The sequence below is a fragment of the Hirundo rustica genome, chromosome 28 (assembly GCF_015227805.2).
Source record: "Hirundo rustica isolate bHirRus1 chromosome 28, bHirRus1.pri.v3, whole genome shotgun sequence".
Lineage (NCBI taxonomy): Eukaryota > Metazoa > Chordata > Aves > Passeriformes > Hirundinidae > Hirundo > Hirundo rustica.
The window spans coordinates 915,331-940,114 of NC_053477.1; the positions used below are offsets into that span (position 1 = coordinate 915,331).

A 24,784-nucleotide genomic window follows, 5' to 3' on the forward strand; every position below is an offset into this window, starting at 1 on the left:
TTTCACTGCATCCCTGGGCTCTGTGCAGGGCACTCTGATGGCAATGGGAGTTTTTCCATTGACTTCACCGGGGTTTGGATCATTTCCTCTTAAATATGCAAGTAAAATTAGCCTTAGGTCTGTGCTCAGGGTGATTTGGTTGGGTAATGTGCCTTGCTTTCTGCTTCTGGAGACAAATTCATGGCCTGCTTCAGCTTGCAAGTGGAAAAGCTTGTGAAATGGTGCTCTCCACTCTCCATGAAGCCTGGCCCAGGGACTGTGGGCTGAGCCAAGGTTCAGGCCTCTGCAAGAAGCAGAGATCCAGCCTTGGTTCTCCCTGCGCTGTCCAAGGCAGTGGGACCCAAGGCCAGCCCTGGAACCTCCACCTTGGGGCACTTCAAAACAGGCCTGGAGCAAGCTCCAAATTAGATAATTCCCAGATCCAAGGGGGTTTACATTTGGACACAGTGGCCCCTATGCCTCTCTGCAGGCACCTGGCCCATTTCCCTGAGCAGACATTTGTTTGGGCTGTGTGAAAATCCACCAGCTTTGTCAGCTTCTGTCCTCTAAATGAAAAGGAAATACTAACCTCAAACTGCACATGCTTTGTTCTGCATCACACATGCCTCCAAGCCAAGGGATTCAATTGCTGAAATTAATTAAAATACATCATTCTGGAATGCTGGTTCCCTGGCCAAGAACTGGAGGGGGAAATTACATCCCCTAAGAGGGAAGATGTGCATCGCCTATAAGGAAGTCTTTTGTCAACCCAGTAAATGCTGCAAAAGCAGAGCAGCCACTGCAAAATCACAGCTGCAGCTCGACATTCAACTTGTCCAGGCTTTGGTTGTACCCCTGAGAGGGCCCTGCACAGTGATTGAAAACTGGCATTCAGTAGGACCTGTGCTTTACCTGCTGCCTCATCAGTCCAAGAGGGGATCTGGACATGCTTTTGGGTGTTACTCTCGTCTTTGGGGCCCTTGGGATGGCAGGGTTTGGTTACAACAGTCATGGATTGGTTTGGGTTGGAAGGGACCATCCCATTCCATCCCCTGCCATGGCAGAGACACCTTCCACCATCCCAGGTTGCTCCAAGCCTCATCCAGCTTTGCCTGGGACACTTCCAGGGATGGGACATCCATCTGTACAACGTGACAGCTGCTCTAATGATAAAATTTCACCTGTGCTTCCCACCAGAGCACATCCCCTAAGCTCAGTTATCCCATAGCCAACTTCATATTTAGCAGCCAAAGGTTTTTTAAGAAAGGAAAATGTAGTTTGTACTATCTTAGAAGCTGTACAGCATCAGAGCACTGGACAGAAATCAGTAAGGCTTGAAGCTGTGACTTGCACTGGTTTTTTCCCAGACAGAAGAGCTTCCCACTAATCACAAACCAGAAGAAGCTCTGAAAAGATGCATTTTGTTGGAGAGATGGTCCACAGAGCGGGACTGACAGTGGTGTGATGCATTCTCAGAAGACTGAAGCCTCAAGATTTTTTTCCACTTTGCTCTAAACTAATATAAGATGGAGTTGATTTTCTACAATCCATTTTTTTAGGTGTTGCAGATATCCCTCTCCCCTGCGGGAATCCAGCAGCTGCTCCTCTCCAGCAAGAGGGATTGCTGGTCCCTTCGGCAGCAAGGTTATAGTTGGATTTTTTTCTTCTCACAAAATTCTTGGCCATTTAAAAAAAAAAAAAAAAAGAAAAGAAAAAAAAAAAGACGAGGAATACTTGCATCAGCAGGTTTGGGAGCTTGCTGAAGCCCACAGGAGGAAAGAGAATGCATTACACTCCAACAACGAAGGGGAAGCAGCCTCTGCTGTCAGATCCACCAAAGGTTTTACTGAACTCTGTTTCAGAGCCCCTTTGAGACACATTGGAGACACTTCACTGTTGGTGAAGGAAATCATTATTGGCCAGAAACTCCCAATTAATTCATTCAGAAATTGCAAATGTTGTCAGCTCCCACTGTGCTGCTCGGGGAGCTTGGGATGCTGGGGGTGAAGCCTAGGGAAGGACAGATGGTTTCACTTAGGCCAGGAGGGATTGAGTTAATGCCAAGCGGAAGAGGTGAGTGCCTGGAGGAGGCAGGAGCACCTTTCTGGCCCGTGATTAGTCACTGAAGGTGGATCAAAACCACATTCTTCTACCTCCAGTGAATAGGAAGGCTTTTTCTAGCCCTGCTGGAGGAAGACACAGCTGCTTTTATTCCTGTGCCCCATCACCTTTAGGCTGGGTTTATTGGAAACAGCTCTGCCCAGCTCAGAGCAGAGGCTCGCCACAAGGCTGAAGCTGGTATTGCTCTAGTAACCCATCCTCAAAATACACCAAAAAAAACCCAATTTCAGGGCTCTGCAGCTTCCAACAATTCCCTATTCACTCCCTGACCCAGGCCAGAGTTCTCCTGCTGTCAGTCCTGGATAGACTGGCTGCAATCATAGGAACTCCCAGCTGGATCTGTCCAAGCACCACATCTTCCCACAGCAGCAATCCAGGGACACAAATCTCCCTGGAGTCTGGCAGGAGATCATCCAGATGCCCACAGCTTGCCCTTTCCTCATCACTCAGTCTCTTTTTTCCCCTGCTGCTCTGTCACCAAACATCCACGGACATCCCCGATGTGGCACCAGAGCCAAGCCACCAACCAGCCTGTAATGGGATAATTGTTAGATCTGTTGTCCTCTTACCCACACACAGCACAGTAAGTACTCACAGGGAGGTGCTGGGGAGGAAGGGCCATTGAGCAGTAGACAGATGACCCTGAGGGCTTTTAGCACTGTCCTGGCAGGCAGCAGGGACAGGAGGGGCTTCACTCCCCGCAGGGCAGCTGCTGTGGAGCCGAGGGATGAACCCCCTGTTCAGCTGGATCCACACTGATTGTTGGGATCTGATCTCTGCCACATTCATGAGGACAGAGAACGGCTGAAGGACATCCAGCTGCTTGGGGAGCTGCTTGAACTCTCACTAATTATCATGGAATGGTTTGGGTTCGGAGGGTCCTTAGAGATCATTCTGTTCCACCCCCTGCCATGGGCAGGGACACCTTCCACTAGACGAAGTTATTCAGTTATTGCTGTTCATTATTCTTTTCCAAATTGTTTTCCTTGCTCCTTTTGGAAAGCCATGCTGGGGAGATAGTAAAATAAGCTCCAGAGAACGGATCTGATAGGAATTTTTGTAGACACCAAGGCAGGAAATTTATTCCTGAAATGAAGCCAGGTCCCATGGTGTGGCAATGCTTCTCCTTCCCTGTACTCCCTTTTTACAGTGAGTTGTGGAAATATGGGAGGAGGAGAAAAGGAACCTTTCAAGAGACAGGCAATTAAAAGAACAAAGGCGGGGCTGTTATTGGCAATAAATGAGGTGCAGGTATTACCCCATGGAGGTGAGGAGTTTCATAGCCAATTGAATGTGAAATATCCAGGCAGGCCAAGTGCAGAGGCTGTGGGAGTTGGGTTTAATCCTATCCTGGTGTTGATTCCCATGACCGTATAGGAACTTCACCTTCCTGCAGATTGGTGTCTGAGCTCTGGAGTGGGAACAGCTCAAATCCTCTTTTCACCAGAACCAGGACTCCCTCTTACCTGTGCACACATGGTGCTTTGCTCTTTGAGGGCTTCACCTCAGGCAGGCCCTACAAGGATCTGGACCAGGATAAATGGGGAGTTTCTGTGATGCTCAAGGCCACCAAAAGCTGGTTTGAGAAACATTTGTGTCTCAAGGATGAGCTTGGATGAAGCCGAAGCTGTTTAGGCTGGATGAGAGAAGATTCTGGGGAGCCTTTAGAGGTACCAAGGCACCAAGCAAAACCTTCCCCAGCAGGAGGAAACATTCCCTGGGAACAGCAAGGTGTCCCCAAAATGTCACAAATCATGAGATTTGGGAATCACTCCAGTGTTGGGGTAAGGGGTAGAAAGGAGCCTTGAGGACAGCTGGATTTGCCTGTGTGTTCTCTCAACACTAAAATTCAATGATAACATTGACACAGAGAAATGATTGTCATGTTGTGGCTCAGCCTTTGGTGCAGGCAGAGCTCTCTATAAATGCTGAATTCTGACAAAATTCAGGCATTGCAGAGACAACTGGGAAAATAATTATAAGGGTGGGGAGAGGGGTAAGTTGTCCAATTTTTTTTTTTTTAATGTCTGGCCAAATTTAGTTTGAATTCTTACCCTGAGTGGTTCTGATGTCCCTTGTGGAGCCTGAACTATCCTTGTGTTACCCACAGATGAGGTTTCCTCAGGTCAGGGTCAAAGTATCCAGAGCCCGGCCTGGCCTCTGAGATAAACACAGATCTTTGTTTTCTGCAATCCAGCACTTTGAATCTGGATCCCTAACTGTGAAATGCAGCTCTGTCCTGCTTCTTCTTATTTGTTAAAAGAAACTCTAGCTCCATCTAAAGCAGATTTTGGGGGTGGAAAGTTGCCAAGTTCTGTACAGGCAATTTCCAGCATCCTTAAATGCACTTGGATATTCTGGGGCTGTTTTTGACACTGCAGCTGGGTCAGAGCTGGAGCTCCTCGGGTACAAACCCCGTTGTGGCCACCTGTAGAAAAACACAGGTGAAGCAGGCGGGAAATGAGAATTAATCCTTGGCTCACAAATTGGGGCACTGGATGTGGGGTTTGGGTGCCTCTTCCTTCCCATTTTCCTGTTCCTCCCTGCTCTGCTCCCCATTTCCATTTCCTCCAGCTCCTCTCCAGTGTCCTGAGCACATCTAGGACATCGCTGGTGGGGGCTTTTTTTGCTTCTATTGCAAAACCTCCCCTGCCATTCCAACATGTAAACAGGCTCATTCTGCAGAAAACTTGTGACTGCTTTGTTTTTCAAGTGTCCGTGCTGCCTCTCTGTGCGTGTGCTGTTGTCCTGGCTTGCAGCGAAGGGACTCACAGGGCTTTTAAGGGCTTGTGGGGAAGATTTCCTAAACCTTGGTATTTCCTGTTGTGAGAAGTCCAGTCTGTGTTAAACTGAGGAGAGAGAAAGAGAATTGCTGAAGGGAAATATTTAGATGGCTTCGCTTCCACTTTTTTTTTTTTTTTTTGGGGGGGGGGGGGGGGTGGAAAAGGAAATAAAAGAAGTCCTCATGGAAAACTTAATGCAGAGATGTTGAGTTCTTGGGTTGCAACAAAGAGCCTCAGCAGCTGTGCCCGGGGCCAGAGAGAGAGGTCAGCTCTGAAGAGAAGAACCTGGTAGTCATGACCAATTGTTCACCCTTCCCTTAGATCAGGACAGATTTTGCAGCCCAGTTGTTTCTGTGTGTTTGGATAAACTGAAATGCTTTTGGTTGCCGTGAAAACCAGAGTTTTTCTTGGATTTTTTTTTTTTTTCCTGACCCAGTTTTTCAGTTTTCCTGATGGGGAGTTTCAATTTCAAAGTATTTTTGGCTTTTTCCAGTTTTGGAAAGCTCCTAAGTTTTGGAGTTTAGCCAAATCCCTGTGAAAAATTAAAGAAAGAAGAAGAAAAAAGAGAGAGGGACCATTTTTCTTTTCTCTCCGCATTTTCACAGGAAATACTTCACGTTTTTGATGAACTCTGCTTTTCTGCTTTGCCAGTTCACAGCCTGAACTGCAGAAATTAAAGGGAAAGGCACTATAAGAGCTCCATGTATACTCTGACCTTACAAAGTGCAACAGAGAACTTAAAATACCTTTAATTTTGCTAGAGCTTTAGCAGACTCATTTTAAATAAACTTAAGGGCGTTTTCTTGATCTGTTAATTCACCCATAGCTGAATGTCACCATGAGGTGCTGAGCACATTTAGCTCTGGGGCTGGCAATATGCCTGCAGCGAGCAAGGGCAGGACACAGAATTTAAATCTCATTTTTCACACAGGCCTGACTCCCTCTGGCACAAGCCACAGGGCTCACTGAAGCCACACGGGCTTCCATGGGCAGCTGCCCCAGGTTCATTACAGGAGCTAATTTCCATTCTTGTGACTTTGCCATGAGGTTTTTCCATCCTATTCCTCTTGGCCAGCTCCTCTCAATAAACCTGGGCATTCCCACCGGGGTTGTTTCCAAAGGTACCCTGAGTTTGCCATCACTCAGGAGAGAATTTACTCATTTTCTTGCTTTTTCCCTGCATTCTGTGAGACCTGAACTCCAATATGGGGATTTACCTGGGCCCTGGAGGGTCCCTGCAGCCCAGGGAGCCGTGAGCAGCAGCTGCCTGTGCCCAGTCCCAGGTGAAGGAAAGGGGTGGCAGAGGTGAAAAATCCCAAAATCTCATTCTTGCTGGAGCTGGACTGTACTTTTCAAGTGATGGTGTTTATATCATGAAACATTGTCCTTTCATGAGCGTACATCCTTTGGAAAATAATGAGAGAGAGACCAGAACCTTGCATGTCCTGCAGGCCCAAAGGACAATGCAGACTGTTTATTCCTTTCCATTCCTGGTTCCTGCCAGTGCCACCCCTCGCTGCTGTTTTGCAGGAGGAAGATGATGATGGGCTTCCAAAGAAGAAGTGGCCCACAGTTGATGCCTCTTACTACGGTGGGCGAGGAGTGGGCGGCATCAAACGGATGGAGGTAAGGAAATCCAGGTCAGGAGTTGGGTCTGGGCTGGGACATCCCCCTGCAACCCACCCAGGAGGGGCTCAGGAGACAGGCACACACTTCTTAAGGGGTTTGGTGGGTTTTTTTGGTGCATCTCGGTCCAGATCGTTTTTGTATGGGAATATTTCAGAGCCAAACATAGGTTTCTGAAGTTTGGGACCATCTTTGTCCTCTAGTACAGCAGCGTCCTGGTCCATGCCTAGGATACAGAGGCAGCACTGCCATACAAATTACAAGGAAATGGTTTGAGTTTTTCTGAAAAGCTTCCCTACTCCCACATTTCTCATAAACCACCAGGAAGCACAAGTTCAAAATTTGGGCTGCAGTCTAGAAACAAATCTCCCAGCCTGTGCATTGCTCTTCAGCTTGGATCCGGACGCTGGGAGAACACAGAGGCAAGGCTCTGTTCCTGCAGCAGGTCTGTGACACAGCCTGATCCCTCCTTCCAGGTGCGCTGGGGAGAAAAGGGCTCTACAGAGGAAGGTGCCAAGTTAGAGAAGGCCAAGAATGCCAGGGTGAAGATGCCAGAGCAGGAATATGAGTTCCCTGAGCCCAGAAACCTCGGGAGCAACATGCGCCGGCCCTCGTCCCCTCGGAAGTGGTACTCCCCCATCAAGGTGAGTCCAGCCCTGCCCGGGATGTGTGCAGGAGATCTTTTTGTTGTGATGTGTGTTCACATCCAGGGATGAGATCTGTCCACAAAGCGGTGATCCCAAGTGCTGCTGGAGTGGCTGTGCCTGAGGGAGCCCCCTGAGCGTGAGCACCTCTGCTGTGGGAAGGATCCACACGGGGTGCTGGAAGTTTCCCACCTGCTTGGTCAGGTTTGGGAGTTGCGTTTCTGGGGAATGAGAAAGTGCCTCTCTGAAGGAAAACAGAGGCTTTGCTGTCCCATTTCCTTCCTGCCCGGCAGCAGCTAGTGAGGTCAGACAAAAGCTGTGAGCCAGGCTGGAGATGTCTCACCCTGCAGAGTACCTGGGGCTCCCTGCACTGCCTGTGGTTCCTGACCTGCTCCAGGTGGTGCCCAGGGAACCAGGACAAGTCTCGTGTCTGGGCTCTCCTCAGTCCCTGATCTTGCAGCTGGTTCAAATCCAGGGCTAGGAATGGCAGCGATGCTCAGAGGAGGCCGGGTGGTTTCCAGAGGATCCAGAAACATGAGCCTCCTCGAAAATTTGGTCCAGCACCTTCTCTCTTTTCCCCCTGAAAGTTTATCCTCTCATCAACAGAGCCTCCCAACAAGTCATTCGCAGTTGTGTTGTAATGACTCCAACACGAGTCTGTGGCAGTTGTTCTCTCCCACGGTGGGATAGGTTGGAGGCAGCAGCCCCAGCTCCGAGTGGGAAATGCAGCACACCCCAATCCCACAGGGCTGCCTCGTGTTCCTGCATGAGTTGTGTTGTCACTTTGCATCAGTGCACCTGGAAAACACACCAGGCCCACCTGGGAGGTTTTCCTTGCTCCTGGAAATGACCTCATCCAGCCAAGACAAAGCACAGTTGGTTTTTGCAGCTGAGCTGACAGAAACGTTGATTTTAGGACAAGGAGTCCAAAATAGCTGCTCAGGGAGCTGGAACCATGTGGGTGCAGCCACCTGCATTCATTCCTTGAGAGCTGGGTCCTTTCCCACAGAAGATTCTGCTGAGTTCCGCCCCTTCCCCAGCTGATGCTGTTGGATCACAACCCCAGGAGATCGTCAGTGAATTTTCATTATTTATTCTGCATGATGGGAAATCAGCTCCGAAAAGAGGAATCAGGTTTGTTGCAGATCTGTGTCCAGGACGGAAATTCTCCAAAGTTCAAGAGAGGCGTGGAGAGAAGATTCAATGTATGTAGGGCTGAGGTTCAGTTCTGACTCTGGAACAGCTTTTACTTCATAACAACAAGAACTCAGTTATAAGGGCGCCTACAAATATTAGCAGCATCTCATGGGTGATATTCTTAATTCCTTTAGAAATATCTCTCTTATCTACCAATCCAATTTTATACAGGATAGGGACAGTTCCAATCCAAAATGCTGTATTTAAATACTCTCAAAACTTTGGAGTGTTCCACATCTGGATAGGATTTAGCAGCCTGGACAAGAATTTACCTAATTATTAATTGCCACCACACCCCTTACTGAGCTGCACCCAAAAAGTGTATGCAGACAGGATAACTGTCTCCAACACTTTCCTCATGGACAATCATCAGCACTCACCAAATTCAGGAAGAATCATTCCTATGGAGCAGAGTCCTGCTGTTGCTCTCCCTGGGCAGTAAGGAATTAGCAAAATTGGGAAAATTCATCCATAGTCTTGGCAAAAAGTTGTGTCCTGGAGGTGTGAGCACAGAAGATGCATTGCAGGGAAGGTGGGAACAGCCTGGGAGCTGCCTGGGGCTGGACACTCAGCCAGGGCACCACTGGCTGGGATCCATCCTGCTTTGTCCAGTCTGGATTTTAAAATAACAGAGAGGCTCCCATCACTTCTTGGAGAGAATATTTCACAGACTCACCATAGGAAATGTCTCTGGTAGTCATCTTGAATTTTCCCTCATCCCCATGCGCTAGGTGCACTGTGCTTAAGCAGATGTTAAATTTTCGCCCTCTCTGCTGTGCTGGTTGAAGCACCCCTTTGGGAAGCAGATAAACATGCCTGTACCAAGCTGCTCAAAAAACCATGGGCAAAGGAGAAGGGCAAGGAATCAAACTTCAGGAGCAGTGAACTAAGGGTGCTTGAATCTGGTAAAGAGCCAGGAAATTCACATTTTAGGACCAGTCGTCTTGCTGGTCACAGCAGAAGCACCAGCCTCTACTTAGAATGTTCTGCCTTTTGTGATGGAGTTCTTCTTCCCTCTATTTTTCAATCTTCCTAGAGTCATGTCTATAAGTAGGTAGACAGCTGAGAGTGGATAGATTGCTTTTGGTAAATGCTCCAGAGATTTATTCGCAACCAAATGTGACTACTGACACTTAACAGATTGGGGTTATTATTGTTGTTATTCTGATTTGCTGCTGTTACTTCTTAGCATGGTGCCAGCTGGATTATCCTGCTTTTAAAATGTCATTTCAACTGTTTGAAAAGCCAGAGCAGATAATCCAAGGGGAATGACAAATCTGAAAACTTCTTAAGAAACTCGCCAAACCCTCAGTTCATCTGACAGGAAGGGGCAGCACAAAATGTCGATGGAAGTGAATCAGAGTCACAGAATCGTTAAGGTTGGAAAAGCTCTCCAGGATCCTCAAGTGCAGCCATCCATCCAGCACCATCATGTTCACCATTAAACCCTGAGTGACACTCGCACACACTTTTTGAACACTCCCGGGAATGGGGACTCCACCACTGCCCTGGGCAGCCCGGGCCAGGCCTTTCCAGCCCTTGCACTGAAGAAATTTTTCCACCATCCAACCCAAACCTCCCCAGGCACAACCTGAGGCCATTTCCTCTCATCCTGTCACTTGCTGCTTGGAACAAGAGACTGACCCCAAGGTAAGGCTGAAGCAAGAAGTGGTGCTCTCCAAAGGAAACCTCAGGTGATTCCCACCTGGAGGCCACTCCAGCACTGCCTGGGCCATGTGTCCCTGGCAGTTCTCCAGCCTTTGTCCCTCCTGTTTCCGTTCACAAAGCTGCCGTGGCACAGCAGCCTGGCCAGAGAGGCCCAAGTGCAGCTTGGGTTTACAGACAGCTCCAAAAGTGCCTCCACCTGACACGAGCTGGTCTCAGGAGCACTGAGCTAACTCAGGGTTAATGCAGTGCTGAATTAACCATGAATTCAGAGGAAATTCCATGGCTGGAACTGTGCACTCATTTGTCATCTGCCCCGACTGTTTCTTCTCTCTTGGCTTCAGATCTAGTAGGACTCAAGGCTTTATTTGCCTTCAGACCTTTCTTTTATTTTCTCCAAGTGACCTTGTGCTTCAGCCACGGAGGAGTTCCAGACATGGAGACATGGGCCATCCACAGAGAGCACAGAAGGGTTTCTGTTTCCAAGTGGAAGCGTTGCCATTTCATTTCTTCGACCATCATCCTTTCCATGATGCACACTCCCTCTCTTCCACCCAGATGTCTCAGGCAGACCAGAGGCTCCCAAAGATGGAGCTCTTGGCTTTTCCCAAGAAATCATGGTAGGCTCTTGGAAATTAGGACTGCAGAGTAAAAAGGAAAATTTTTTTGTTCCATGGAAAGTTGTCGTTTTGCCTCTGGTTTCCGAAAGGAGAAAGGCAAGAAAAAGGTACTTATTTCTTAAGCTGTCAGAGTGGACAAGAGATCAAGAGCTTCAACCAGCTCTGCTGCAGAGCAAAGATGGATTGGAATAGAAGGGATGGTTTCCCTCAGTTCTAAGGAGTACTGCTGTCCAAATGCAGAAGAATCTGACAGAAAAGTTTCTTGCTTCTTCCTTTGAGAATCACAGACTTTCCTGGCTCTCACCTTAGGAAGTCTTTTCCCCATATCCTATGGAAACAAGTTCTATGCAGTCATTTTACGTGTCTGCTTCCACCCATGTGTCCCTGCAACTCCCAAATAAGCTTTGAACCATTGGCTGAACACACTGGTGGAGGAATGGAGATCCCAGAGAGGACTATGGCCCTGAAGGTTCCTTGGAAAGGGAAGAGGACTTTGCCCCCATGAAAGGGAGTCTTTAGTTAGACACCAAAGACCTGGGGTCACAAAGGACCTCCCAAACACCCCGAGTGTCAAGTCTGGCCCTCACAGACCCTGGAGTTCACACACCCAGAGCAGGCCCTCAGGAAAATCAGCTGCCTTACTCTGAATGGGGATAGTCACTCTTCCCCCACCATCTCTGCAACATCCAGCTCACATTTCCATTTGTTAATCCTGTCCCATGATAGTTACACAAGATGTTTCTGCTCTCACAAGAGTTTTGTAGTCCTTATTTCCAGGAAAGAGTGATCACACAGGAGTTCCTGGATCCAGTCAGGAGTCGGTCTTTAGGTTTGATGCTCTTATCTGCAGAAAACAGTTTTGTACCAAGGGATAACTTTGTACATTCTCAGAGTGGATTAATTCTGCAGGTACAGTAAAGTTTGGCAGTAGGGGTTTTGCTCATGGTTCCTGCTCTAATGTCACAACACTCAGAGCATTTGCAACAATAATCATGGAAACATTAATAAATACTCTCTGTTGTAGACAATACAATAGACAGAAATTCTATTTCTCCAGAAAATGGAAATCCCAGAAATTCCTACAAATCTCAGGGTACTGAGTTCTTCACAGACCAAGGATCAAATGAGTGAATGTAAAGAGAGTTGGATCAAATAGTCCTGACTCGTGACCTGTCTGTGACTGCCTGCACTGGGGCAGCCAAGGTGTGCCCTTGTGCAAACCCTCCTGCAGCTCTTCCAAGAGCTGTCCATTTTTGTAAAGGAAACCCCGGCCTGTTGGAGTGGGGGGAGAGCAGGAATCCTTCAGCAGCAGACGGATGTTTCAGAGCAGGTGATTTGGTGGATATTTCTGCATTGCAGAGCCCTGGGCTGCTCCTTCTGGCTCCTTCTCCCTCATTTGGGGAGCACCCTCAGGCTTGGCTGCTAAATTCCAGTCAGGGATGAACGCTTGGGCTGCACTGCAGGGAATGGCAGGGAGGGTCCGACCACACATCAGCCAGACTCTGTCTGTGAGAGCTTTCAACACGTTGGGTTTCAAGCAGACCTCACCCGGTCTGTGTCTGGGTGTGTGGGGTGTGAGACCACCCAGCGAGGGCACGGCCCCTGCCCCTGAGCTGGGAGTGGGAATGGAGGGCTTGTAAAGACAGGTGTTACTGCCTGGAAAAGGTGCAAATGGGAGCTGCCACATGGAGAGGGCCTGGGGAGCCTGGGCGAGCCCTCCCTTGGTGGCTGCCAGGCGAAATGACCTGGCCAACACACGGCCCCTGCTGGGGCTCAGCTCTCCTGGCACTGCGCAGAGATGGGGTTTCACTCAGTTCTCCCCAGCAAGTTGTTTTGAGACATCAATGAGATTTCTTCCTCACATGTCACAGTGGTCACTTAGGGCTGGAGAGGAGCTGCTCAGCCAGAGTAGGAGGCGCAGCAGTTCGGAAAGGCTTTGTGTGAATTCACTGCTCACTGTCTGCACTGATTTAATGTTTTGCTGGCTGTGATGCCTGGAGCTGAGTAGGTATCAGTCTTTCTCTGAGCCCAGAAGGTGTCTGAGTCACACATTACCTTTGGAAATATCAGACACGCTGTTATCTGTCAGACATCTGAGTGCTCTTCCTTTGCACTCACAGCAAGTTCACAGTGAGCGTCTGTGAGAGAAAACATTGTTCTCCAGCATCTCCTACAGGCACTGGAAATGACAGGTAAAACCTGCTGGGTCTGGGCACTGCACTTAGCCCAGAGCATAACAAACACCATTTCCTTTCATTCCAGGGGAAGCTGGATGCCCTCTGGGTCCTGCTGCGCAAGGGATACGACCGCGTGTCCGTGATGCGTCCCCAGCCAGGAGACAAGGTACCAGCACCTCCAAACCCTTCCTTGAAGCAGAGAACCTCTGCCTGCCTTTACTTTGGGACTGAAGACAGCCCTCCCCCCAGCTCAGAAGCAAACCCTCAGTCACATCTGTCAGCTTGGTTTGCCGGCCGTTTGGGGTTTGGCTGCTGTGGTTTCAAGCCTGAGCTGTGCGGGTGCAGGGATCCCTGGAAGAGCTCAGCTGCTCTTGCAGCACAGAGCTGCCCTCCACCAGTTACAGGAGAAATTCTCATTAACAGGAGGGGATATTCCTGCGTGTTCTGACAGGGCACGAGGGGATGGGCAGAGCTGTGTCAGGGGAGGGTCAGGTTGGGTATCAGGATATTCTGTAATTCTGTGATTTTCGTTCGTTAAATTGCCCAACTTCATCCCAATGCTGCAGAGGATCAGGTCACCCATCACTCCCACCCCAGGTGCTCCCAGGAGTGCTGGGCTCTGCTTTGTGTCCCTGGCAGGCCCCCAGAGCAGTTCCAGACTGATCAGCTCTATTCCAGAGCTCCAGGTGGATTTCTGAATAAACACCTCTGAGTTATCCAGCAACAAACCAGCAGATCCACAGTGCCAGCCCTGGACAAGGGGACATGCCCTGGGAATAAGAGAACCAGGGATTAGCAGAGCATCTCACAGCAACCAGCAGCCTCAGAGGGAGCCACAGACCAAACGTGGAACCTTCTCAGGCTGGATAAATACTCAAACCCTTGCAGGCAACATGTATGGGTAGTAAAGAGGAGCTTGGGGTTTGCACGCAGGAGCCTCTAACCATATGATATTCCTGAGAGCTGCAAGGAGGAGCTGTTTTCATAGCAGTTTGTACCTCCTTCTTTCTCCTCTCTTTCCTGGAGAAAGGGAAGCAGATTTCAGACTCAGTGCTGTTGAATGGACTCCTTAATTCACCCACTGATCAAGATAAAAAAAAAGTGAAGCCAGATGAAAAATAACTGAAAGGCATCTCTGTTTGCTTTGGAGCCTGTAAAGGAGTTGGACTGAGTCCCAGGGTTACATCATTTTCATATATAAGCAATCCCTTGCTATAATCAGTGGCTTGATCCCCTCCAGCACACAAGCTGAGCTGTTCAGGAGATTCCTTGCATAGAACGAAGCGAGCGTTCCACCTCAATCCCTGAAATGAGTAATTGCTGCTGTTTATCTGCTGCAGCCCACGCAGCTTCCAGGGATCTGTGGAATTGTCAGGAAAGATGTATCCTGCCGTGAGGGTCACATCAGTGTGGGACCAGACACTGCTGCAAGGGCAGCGACTGACTCAGCTCATACCCATGGCAGGGGATAACGTGGGACTGAAGATTCCAGTCCTCTCCTGCTCCCTGTGACCTCAGACTGTCCCTGTTCATGCCCCGGGCTCTTTCATGAAGGTGGGGATGCCTCATCCCTCCTGTTCCCTCCCTGCAGCACGTACAGCCGCAGGAATGCCTGGGCGGGGAGGGTGGGATCCAGGGTGAGGTGGGGAGGCAGAGCTGAGACCTCTCCAGCTGTCACAAGGGGAGGGATCCCTGCCCCGAGTGTGGCACCCCAGCTTCCTGCAGAGCTCCAGTGTCCCTGTGAGCAGCAGGACGCTGTCATTGCTCAGACAGCCCCTGCCAGCCCCTCGCTGCCCCAGCAGGAACAAACCAGGGAGCAAACCAGGGTCTGGTGTGCAGGAGGCTTTTAACAACTCCTCTCCTAGCCCAGAGCAAAAGGAAAATCCAGGGGTGCTCAGGACCTGTTTTGAGGTGCACTCAGAGAGGCTGAGATGCACAAAAAGATGATGAAATTCTGGGTTTTTGGAGTCAGACCTGGGGATAGGGGGGTCTGAGGTTACCGACAGACACAGATGGTTCCAATAAGGCGAGGATATGAGATCACATGGGATTCCTGTGGTCTTCTCACATTTTCAAGAGACTAGGTTTGCATTCTTGTCAGCATTAATGAGGTTATTTTTATATTGGAAACATCATTAGAGAGAGGTGATGTAAATATATATACATTTTTTATAGAACTTTATCACTTTTATAATAGAACACAGGAACCCTTATTTGTGCAAATTGCTCACAGGACCCAAACAATTCGTGTTTCTCTGAAGTGCCAGTTGCACCTCCTTGATAAATGTTGTTCTGTCAGGAATTTATGAGATTATTAAAATGTTTCAAGCTCAAACTTGGCCAGGAACTCTCCAATCAGGGAGTAAACTGTGTTTTAACTTGTTATAGTGTTGCATTCATTGGATTTTCATTTTGTGCTTGAATAGGTGAATATAGATACAGAAGGGTATAAATAGAGGAAAGGCATAACAAAGCCATGTGTAATTATGTGTAAAGATGTACCCTACCCAAATTAATGAAGATTCAGGGAAAAGAGCTTTTTTTTTTGGAAGCTTACTGGTGGAATCACTCCATGGTGGGCCCACAGGAAAATTTCCTTCTTCTCTGTCCTTTCTTGTTTCTTTGAATAACCTTTAATCTGCTGCAATAATGGGGTGTTTCAGAGAGGGATTAGCACCACCTGAAGAATTTGGATGTCTCTCTGTTTCTGGCAAATTCAAACCTTTAGAAAATCAAATCTCCTTTCCTTGACTTTCCCTGTCTGCTGGAGAATGCTGTGTACTTGCAAAGACCAGTCTGGGAAATAACTTGTTTTCCCTCGCTTCCCACACAGTGCTGAAATGCAAAGAAATTAAATCTGAGAAGCTGAAAAGATTGGGACAGTGCAGCTACGCACCTGGGGCCTCGTTCCCTGTGGTGGTTTATTCCTGTGCTCCAGGTGTCAGCTAAAACCAAACCCACCATGCCAGGAGCTGTACAGGTGTAAATTAAACCAGGAATTCAGCCTTATCCAAGGCAAGGGGGAACAGAAAATATGGACAGCTACAGGGAGAACCACTGGGACACTGTGGTGGTACTAATTCATTTGAACTCTAAACAGGGGATCTGTGAGACCAGCTGGAATATTCTGTTAATGTAGTTCAAATCCTCCCCTAACCACAAGGAACCGTTTTTCTTGCTAGTCCATTTTCCCATGCACAGCTCCCATGCAGCATCCAAAGAGGAAATTAGGAGGAAATTCTTCCCTGTGAGGGTGGGGAGGCGCTGGGACAGGTTTCCCAGAGAAGCTGTGGCTATCCCTGGATCCCTGGCAGTGCCCAAGGCCAGGCTGGGCAGGGTTTGGAGCAGCCTGGGACAGTGGAAGGTGTCCCTGACATGGCAGGGGTGGCACTGGGCTTTAAGGTTTTTGCAACTCATCCCATGGCTCTGTGGAGTGTTCTCTGAAACGATGAAATGTGTTTTAATATTGAGTAGCCATGGTGAAGGGTGATGTGTGGATAGTGCTGATTGATGAGGAACATCACAAAGCACACAGGCAAACCTGTCATCCTGGAAAATCCCCTGGCTTCTGCCTTATTTTGAAATAAGAACCTATTTTAGAGATAAAGAAATTTGGATATAAGGTAATTGTCTGATTTCAGTGTCATGAGTGGAAACCTCCTGAAACAAAGAGCAGAAATGAGGAGATAGGATTTCAAATCCCCCTGGTTTAAACACCAGACACAGTCCCTTTTCTGACCTGAGAGTAAAACCAGCTGTGCAGCCCCCCAGGTCACCCCTACACATGGCCCTGGGAGGATTCTTGTTCCTGCAGACCCAAAGCCACCCAGGCACTAACAAGGAGCTGCTGTTTAACCCATCCTTACGTCCCAGCTCACAGATTTCTCCTGACAGGCAGCAGAGCTTGAGAAAAAACCGTAACCTTTCCACACATTCTGCTGCAGTGTGGTTTTCCATTAACAGCCATGGAAAAGTTAACCTAAACATTAGCTCTTTTTCCTGGAACTAACAGCTCCAAAGCCAAAAGCCTGGGATCTGCTCCTGCAGAGCGCTCAGGGCAGGGAGAATGAGGCAGAGCTGGCCCTTGAGCTCCTGAGGCAGCTCCTAAAGTCCAGTCAAACCTGATCCACGGCAGGATTTATCCCAGACAAAATTAAAAGTTATGCCTTTAATATTGACGTCAGAAGCCAAGGCAAACCCAGCACCAAGGAGTGTGGGGATGGGAATTATTCCTCACCAAACACTGTAGGACAATACTTAAGTGGGCAGTAATTCCTACTTCCTCGAGCCATTTGCACTGCTCAGGGTGATTGTGCTGAGTCATGGAAGCTGGAAGCACCCATCGAGCTCTGTTCTGGTCACATCATGGAAAATCCTCTCCTGAATCCTGCCCTGTCCTCTTTGCCCAAGCTGCAGGCAGGGAGATCCTCCTCAGGACACTGATTTCTGGAGGCTGAGGCTCACTCTCCCTCTCCAGAGGGGTGTTTACCACTGCCCTGGATGAGTTGTTCCAGTTGTTGCTGCCAAAAGAATGTGCTTCTTTTCTCATTTGAGTTTTTTCTCTCGTCCTTCAACCCAGTCGGTTTTGTTATTCAGCCCCCAGGTGAAAGGTCCCAGCCTGGCTGAAGTGTGTCTCTTGTGTCTCTCAGCATTTCCCCAAGCCTGAACCACCTCTTTCCAGAAAGGCAGCGGGAAGAGCCTCCAGATCTCCCTGGAAATGACACCCACCCCACAGCACGAGTGAGCCAAAAGCAGCTCCTGCAAAAGCCATCAGGGCTGCTGCTGACATCCACATGCCCACTCATCCCTGGGAGAGCCACGCTCCTGAACTCTGGCACGAGCAGAGTCCGGGGCCATTGAGCTCATTCCCACGCTCGAGTTTGGCAGGGTAGCAGCCTCTATCATCTTGTTTCACTTCTTTTTGGAGGAGTTTGCTCTGATTGTTTCCTCTTCAGCAGTTCCCCAGCTGGGTCAGTCCTTCATGCTGCGGTCAAAGGTGTCCAGCCCCAGCAGCTGGCAGAGCAGGGGCCGTTTTTGGGGTGTTCTCAGGGTTGTGGTGGGTCTGGACAGCCAGGTGCAGATGAGAAGCGAGGAGTAAACTCATGGGTAGGATTGGAGGTTGGATTGGCAGAACCCTCTGTGCTGTGGGCCCTGAGATGTGTAGCTATAGACGTTCTGGTATAGTTATAGTTATAGTTATAGTTATAGTTATAGTTATAGTTATAGTTATAGTTATAGTTATAGTTATAGTTAGTTCTATTCTAGTTCTAGTTCTAGTTCCAGTTATATTATTTAAAGTTTTAGTTCTATTTTTGTTTATGCTTATATTTATTTACTTCAGTCATAAGCCAACATTACTGTACTGATGCTCTAAATAAGCTCTTATTTATTTAATTATTTTTAATTCTTCATTACCTTTGAATTCTTATTTTCCCCAATAAACCCAGCTTTTGGGTTGCTGGAAGAGAATAGGATTGGGTAAATACGAGTATAAACTGTTGCTTTAACATCTGGGTAGACCAAACCATACCAAGGCATCAAAGAAAAGTGGGGTTTCTGCTGATTTTTCCTGCTGAATTTAGGCAGGATACTTGTGTGTGGTAGAGGAAGCTGCCCCTGGCAGAGCTGGAGTTGGGTGTGATGTCACTTGTCACTAGTTTTGATGTTTATCCTCCTCCTTTGAGGTAAATCCCACCTCCTCACTGGCTTCAGAAGCGAACACCGTTTTGTACCAGTCTATTCCTAGGAGTTAAAAAGTTGAATCTAGGATGGTTTGTAGTGCTGAGACCTGGCAGAAGACTGGATCTTGCTCCAAACTTTCTCACCCTGCAGTGCTTTTCAGGAAATCTTTTCAGGTAAACCATAGGAGCCCAGTTTTCAGTGCTGCAGTAAGAAACCAGGTGATTAGAACCCCGTCGAAGTGATGATCTTATCAATGCAATTCTCCCGCTTAATTTGGGAGAAAATAAGTCAAGTCTCTAACTTTTTATTTATTGAGTGGCCAAGGTGGCAGGACTACCTTGGGATGGGCAAGGCTGAGACCAAGGCTCTGTCTTTAGGAATGAGACACAGATGGGAGTGGTTTCATTGTGGTGATGTTTTATCATGAAATGAGACAGATTTAATGCTCCTTTGGTGTGTAAGAGGCACAGAGGCCGCCAGCTGATCATCCAGCTTTGCTGCAGGGCTCCTGGCAGTACCAGGCACACTTAGGCTGTGCCTAACAAAGCCCATAAGAGTTAACAGCATCCTAAAACTGTCTCCAGACAGATGTAAAAGGCAGCAGGCTGCCAGCTCGGCGTTGCAAGCAGGGATATTTCAAGCTCACAGGATCCTGCCTTGTCACAGAATCCTCCTGGGAACTGGGGGTTACCTTGGCAGGGGTTCAGAACAGCAAACCCCCCAGAACCAGGGCTGACCCCAAGTGACAAAAGGCTGGTGGGAAGATTACTCATTTGTCCAATGCCTCCTACAAGTTTTTGTGCATGCTTGAGTGAGAATTAGGTATCAAATCACAAGTTGTTTACTAAATTTCTTTTTTTCCCCCCTCACGCCTCTCTTTTCCTTCTTCTCTTTCTTTCTCTTTTCTTTATTTCTGTATTTGTTTTTACTTCTCTCTCCCCCTTCTCATAACAACAGGGTAAACCGGGATTTTGTTTATGGAAAGTCTGAATAACCAATGACCCATACAAAACAACATTAAGGATCATATCTTTTCCAGGGCCTCTCTTTAAACCAGGCAAAAGAAGCCAGTCCCAGTGTTTTATGATCTTAAAATGTTGATATTTTTCCAGGTATTAACTCCAGCTTGATAGGAAACCAAGAGAAACAGAAACATTTTTCATCTTTGCTTCAGAAAAAATGCTCTCCCTCTGTCAAAGAGATATCTCCTGGGTCCTGGGGACGGCATGCACTGCCCTGGGACCCTCTTCCCTGCCCTGAATTCCTGCTTTATTTTTCTGCTGCAGTCAGGGTCCCCTTTGGCTGAGTGCAGGTGGGAAAACAGCTCTGGCCACAAGTCCAGAGCGAGCCAGGTCCTCCAGAGCTCCAGGGTTACTGTTTGAGCTCACACTCCACCATAGCACAACCTTTGCCCCTTTGCATCGTGGTTTAATATCCAGCTTTTCGCTTAAAGGACATCTCTTCCTCTTGGGCCTTCTTTGCCTTTGTGCCCAGGGCACCAGTTAAACATTTTCTGCCCCTCCTGTGGAAGGGAACAGTAATTTGTTTCCTGGACATCCCCTTGCCATTCAGTCTGACAGTTCTCCTCCCGCAGAAGCTGTTGGCTTCCCCATCTCCTCTGAGGGAGTGGAGCTGCCATCTCTTCCCATCTGGGCTGCAAACACCTCCCTGGCACCGGGCCCCATCTGCTCGGGCGAGAGCAGTGCCAAGCCCTGGCACACGAGATCTGCCTCGGTCTGGCAGCTCCGTGCAGAGAGGAGGAGGCCTGTGCTGTCTCTGCCCCGCACACGGGCTGGGTGCCCTGCACTGACCACGGCACAGGAGAAGGTCCCTGTCAGCCCAGGCAGCACAGCTGTCCCGGGGCACGGGGGAGATGGGGAAGGGCAGCATGAGCTGATGGAGCACACTCCATCCAGTGTGAAGGAGCTCTGAACTCTAATTTAGAGCACAGGGCAGTGGGGCAGAGGGATCTGATGATCACTGGCTGCTCCCAGCTTGTTCCTGATCTGTGAGCACTAGAAGGCTCTCAGTCCTCACGCCTGCCCCAGCCCCAAACTCAGGGATTTCTGAGCTTCAGTGCATCCTCCTGAGTGCTCTCAGGGCAGTGCTTAGTTCCATTTGGATCAGCAGCTCCATAACCTCACTCTTGGAGCATCCAGACAGAACATCTCTCCACACAAAAACAACTGCAGCTATTTGTTCTCTGGCCGAGATTTCTGACTGCTGCTTTTTGTTCAGGTTTATTTTATTCTCAACATACATAAAGAAAACAAAACTAGAGCAAATAATAGTCTGAACTCGAGTTGCATGGCAGGAGATGTGGCACTGGAACAAGGAAAACATTCTTATGGGATTTATTTATCTGAGTAGAACTGGTGAATTTCAGGTTCAGGCTCCCCTTCACTCAGCAGGACTGTCCCACAGTATTTACATAAAATCTCAGCAAAGTGTATTAAAACAACATTAGAGGTGAGGCAGGAGCTCACGAGTGCAAAAAGGGCTGGGTGCTGCGGGATGGGGCAGGGTGTGGGGCTCACTTCTGGCTCTGCTCTGCCTGCCCATGGCAGTGATGGAGGTGCTGGGGGGCCTCAGGGCCCCTGATCATTCTGTTCTTCATTTTGTGTGGGCATTTTGTCCCCTGAGGGGGACAGCTCAGGGAACAGATGGTGACAAAGCTCTGTGTGGAGCTGGGCACTCCCCTGTCCACCCCACGATGTCCTGGTGTGGAGACAGGCTGGACAAGGGACACCACTGACCCACAGGAGGGCACTGGCATGTCCATAGCCATTGATATTCAGGGCATTTCCATTGCCGTGTCCATGGCCATTGATCCCCAGGGCTGCCATTGCCATGGCCATGGCCATTGATCCCCAGGGCTGCCATTGCCATGTCCATGGCCATTGATCCCCAGGAGAGCATTGCCATGTCCATGGTCATTGATCCCCAGGGGTGCCATTGCCATGTCCATGGCCATTGATCCCCAGGAGAGCATTGCCATGTCCATGGCCGTTGATCCCCAGGAGAGCATTGCCATGTCCATGGCCGTTGATCCCCAGGGCTGCCATTGCCATTGCCATGGCCATTGATCCCCAGGAGAGCATTGCCGTGTCCATGGCCATTGATCCCCATGGGTGCCATTGCCATGGCCATGGTCATTGATCCCCAGGGGTGCCATTGCCATGTCCATGGCCATTGATCCCCAGCGGTGCCATTGCCATGGCCATTGATCCCCAGGGGTGCCATTGCCATGTCCATGGCCATTGATCCCCAGCGGTGCCATTGCCATGTCCATGGTCATTGATCCCCAGGAGAGCATTGCCATGTCCATGGTCATTGATCCCCAGGGGTGCCATTGCCATGTCCATGGCCATTGATCCCCAGGGGTGCCATTGCCATGTCCATGGCCATTGATCCCCAGGAGAGCATTGCCATGTCCATGGCCATTGATCCCCAGGAGAGCATTGCCATGTCCATGGCCGTTGATCCCCAGGGCTGCCATTGCCATTGCCATGGCCATTGATCCCCAGGAGAGCATTGCCGTGTCCATGGCCATTGATCCCCATGGGTGCCATTGCCATGGCCATGGTCATTGATCCCCAGGGGTGCCATTGCCATGTCCATGGCCATTGATCCCCAGCGGTGCCATTGCCATGGCCATTGATCCCCAGGGGTGCCATTGCCATGTCCATGGCCATTGATCCCCAGCGGTGCCATTGCCATGGCCATTGATCCCCAGGGGTGCCATTGCCATGTCCATGGCCATTGATCCCCAGCGGTGCCATTGCCATGTCCATGGCCATTGAACCCCAGGGGTGCCATTGCCATGTCCATGGCCATTGATCCCCAGGGGTGCCATTGCCATGTCCATGGTCATTGATCCCCAGGGGTGCCATTGCCATGTCCATGGTCATTGATCCCCAGGGGTGCCATTGCCATGTCCATGGCCATTGAACCCCAGGGGTGCCATTGCCGTGTCCATGGCCATTGATCCCCAGGAGAGCATTGCTGTGTCCATGGCCATTGATCCCCAGGAGAGCATTGCCATGTCCATGGCCATAGATCCCCAGGGGTGCCATTGCCGTGTCCATGGCCATTGATCCCCATAGCAGGCATTGCCATTGCCATGGCCACGTTCATGGCCATTGATCCCAGGGGTGCCATTGCCATGTCCATGGCCATTGATCCCCAGAAGAGCATTGCCATGGCCATTGAACCCCAGAGCAGGCATTGCCATTGCCATGGCCATGTCCATGGCCATTGATCCCCAGGAGAGCATTGCCGTGTCCATGGCCATTGATCCCCAGGGGTGCCATTGCCATGTCCATGGTCATTGATCCCCAGGAGAGCATTGCCATGGTCATTGAACCCCAGAGCAGGCATTGCCATTGCCATGGCCACATTCATGGCCATTGATCCCAGGGGTGCCATTGCCATGTCCATGGTCAATGATCCCAGGGAGGGGATGGGAGGGCTCAGCTGCCCCTGCCCAGAGCTGGCTGGGTCATCTTGAACTCAGTGCCGTTGAAGGCGCTGTGAAATCTTTGTTTTCCCTAAAGGACCTCTGCTTGTCTGAGCCAGGCTGAGCTCAGCTAGGGCTGCTCCATTGCCTCACTCAGCCACGAACCCTTCTCCCTCTGCTGAACGGGGCTCAGGCAGATGTTTCTCTACATCCACGGCTGGCAAAGCTCTTGGAGAGGAGCTGTCTGGACATGTGTGTGTCCCTTCCACACCGGCTCCTCCACACCAGCTCCTCCCATCTCTGCCAAATTCTTCCAGGACCTTCCTTCCCGTGGGTCCTCCCTGCAGAGCATTTGTGCCAGGCTGGGGACAACAGGGAGGAGATGCAGAGCTGTGCAGGGGATTAAAAATGTCACCCCAACAAATCTGCTCCAGCCCACAGGGGCTCAGTGCGCCATTTGGCATTTTTTCACTAGGAAAAACATTTACTTTGGGAGAGGAAAGAGTAAAACAGAAAACAAGCTCATACTCACCAATCCAAAAATAAAGAATGGATTCAGAAATCCTCTAGTGCCTTTTTGGATGATTTCATATCTAAAGGAATGAATCCATAATACAGTAATGCTGATTCTGACATTTGAGTATTTACAGTGGGATCTTTTGCAGGTGGAACTTGTGAGAAAAAGAAAAAAAAAAATAGCTCAGAGGGCAAAGGTTTTGTTTAAAACTGTACAACAAACTGTAGCTTAGCACCAAAGAGCAAGTTTATTGGCTTCTCATGACCACTGGGATATCAAGACATCCTGATGAGGAACGGATGCATTTCAGGAAAAAGTCTGAGCAAGAAAATGTCTTAGTTAAACAAACCTTCCCTTTTGCCTGGTAAATGGTTGGAATGGGAAACAAAAGCCAGGTGTTTGAAGGAGAGAGAGGCTCCAAAGGGGCAAATCCCAGATTTTGTGCGGCTGGAAGTTTACGACTGAGGGGCAGGAAGAGGCATCTGTGGAGGCAGGAGCCATGGGTCACGCTCTGACTCCAGCTCTGAGACACGGGAATGAAGGACAGGACAGAGGGGAATGGCCTTGGGCTGTGGGAGGGAAGGTTTGTGTCCAGCATTAAGAGGAAATTTTTTCCTCAGTGTTCTGAGGCCCTGGCACAGGGTGCCCAGAGGAGCTGTGGCTGCTCCATTCCTGGGGGTGGCCACGGCCAGCCTGCACGGGGCTTGGAGCACTGTGGGGTAGTGGAAGGTGTCCCTGGCATGGCAGGGGTGGGACAGGGTGGTCTGTGAGGTCCCACCCCTGCCATGATGGTGGAAGGTGTCCCTGGCATGGCAGGGGTGGCACTTGATGGTCTGTCCCACCCATGGCAGGTCCCACCCCTGCCATGATGTTGAGAATGCCTCTCCCAGTAACGGCTCCTCCTCCTGTTCTGTTCCAGGGCCGCTGCATCAACTTCACCCGGGTGAAGAACACGGAGACCCCCCCCAAATACCCCCTCAACAACTCGTACCCCTCTGCCCCCCCACCAGCGCCCATCTACACCCCCCCACCCCCCGCCCCCATCTACACCCCCCCTCCCCCCACCTCCCCCCACACCCCCTCCCCCTCCTCCACGCTGCCCCCTCTGCCCCCCCCGCCCCAGGCCCCCCCCCCCAGCCGGGCACCCCCCCCATCCCGGCCCCCCCCCCGCCCCACGGCCTAAGGGCGTCTCCCCACTCCTCCAGAGGTGTCCAGGGGGTTCTTTCAGCAGTACTGTAGCACACCCAGCTGGGGGGCCGGGGTCCGGGGGACCCGCAGCCCTCTGGAATGGGTGACAGCAGCACCAGCGACCCT

At 49.9% G+C, this 24,784-nt stretch overlaps 1 protein-coding gene across 1 annotated transcript in view; it reads left to right on the forward strand.

Annotated features, from left to right (window-relative positions):
• ANTXR1 (ANTXR cell adhesion molecule 1) overlaps window positions 1-24,653 on the forward strand; it is a 51,741-nt gene extending 27,088 nt beyond the window's left edge. The window contains exons 8-11 of the mRNA XM_040087593.1: window positions 6,414-6,509; window positions 6,986-7,153; window positions 12,898-12,978; window positions 24,390-24,653. Coding sequence (XP_039943527.1) covers window positions 6,414-6,509; window positions 6,986-7,153; window positions 12,898-12,978; window positions 24,390-24,653 — 609 coding nt within the window. The remainder of the gene's footprint in view (window positions 1-6,413; window positions 6,510-6,985; window positions 7,154-12,897; window positions 12,979-24,389) is intronic.
• The last annotated feature ends 131 nt before the right edge of the window (window positions 24,654-24,784 follow it).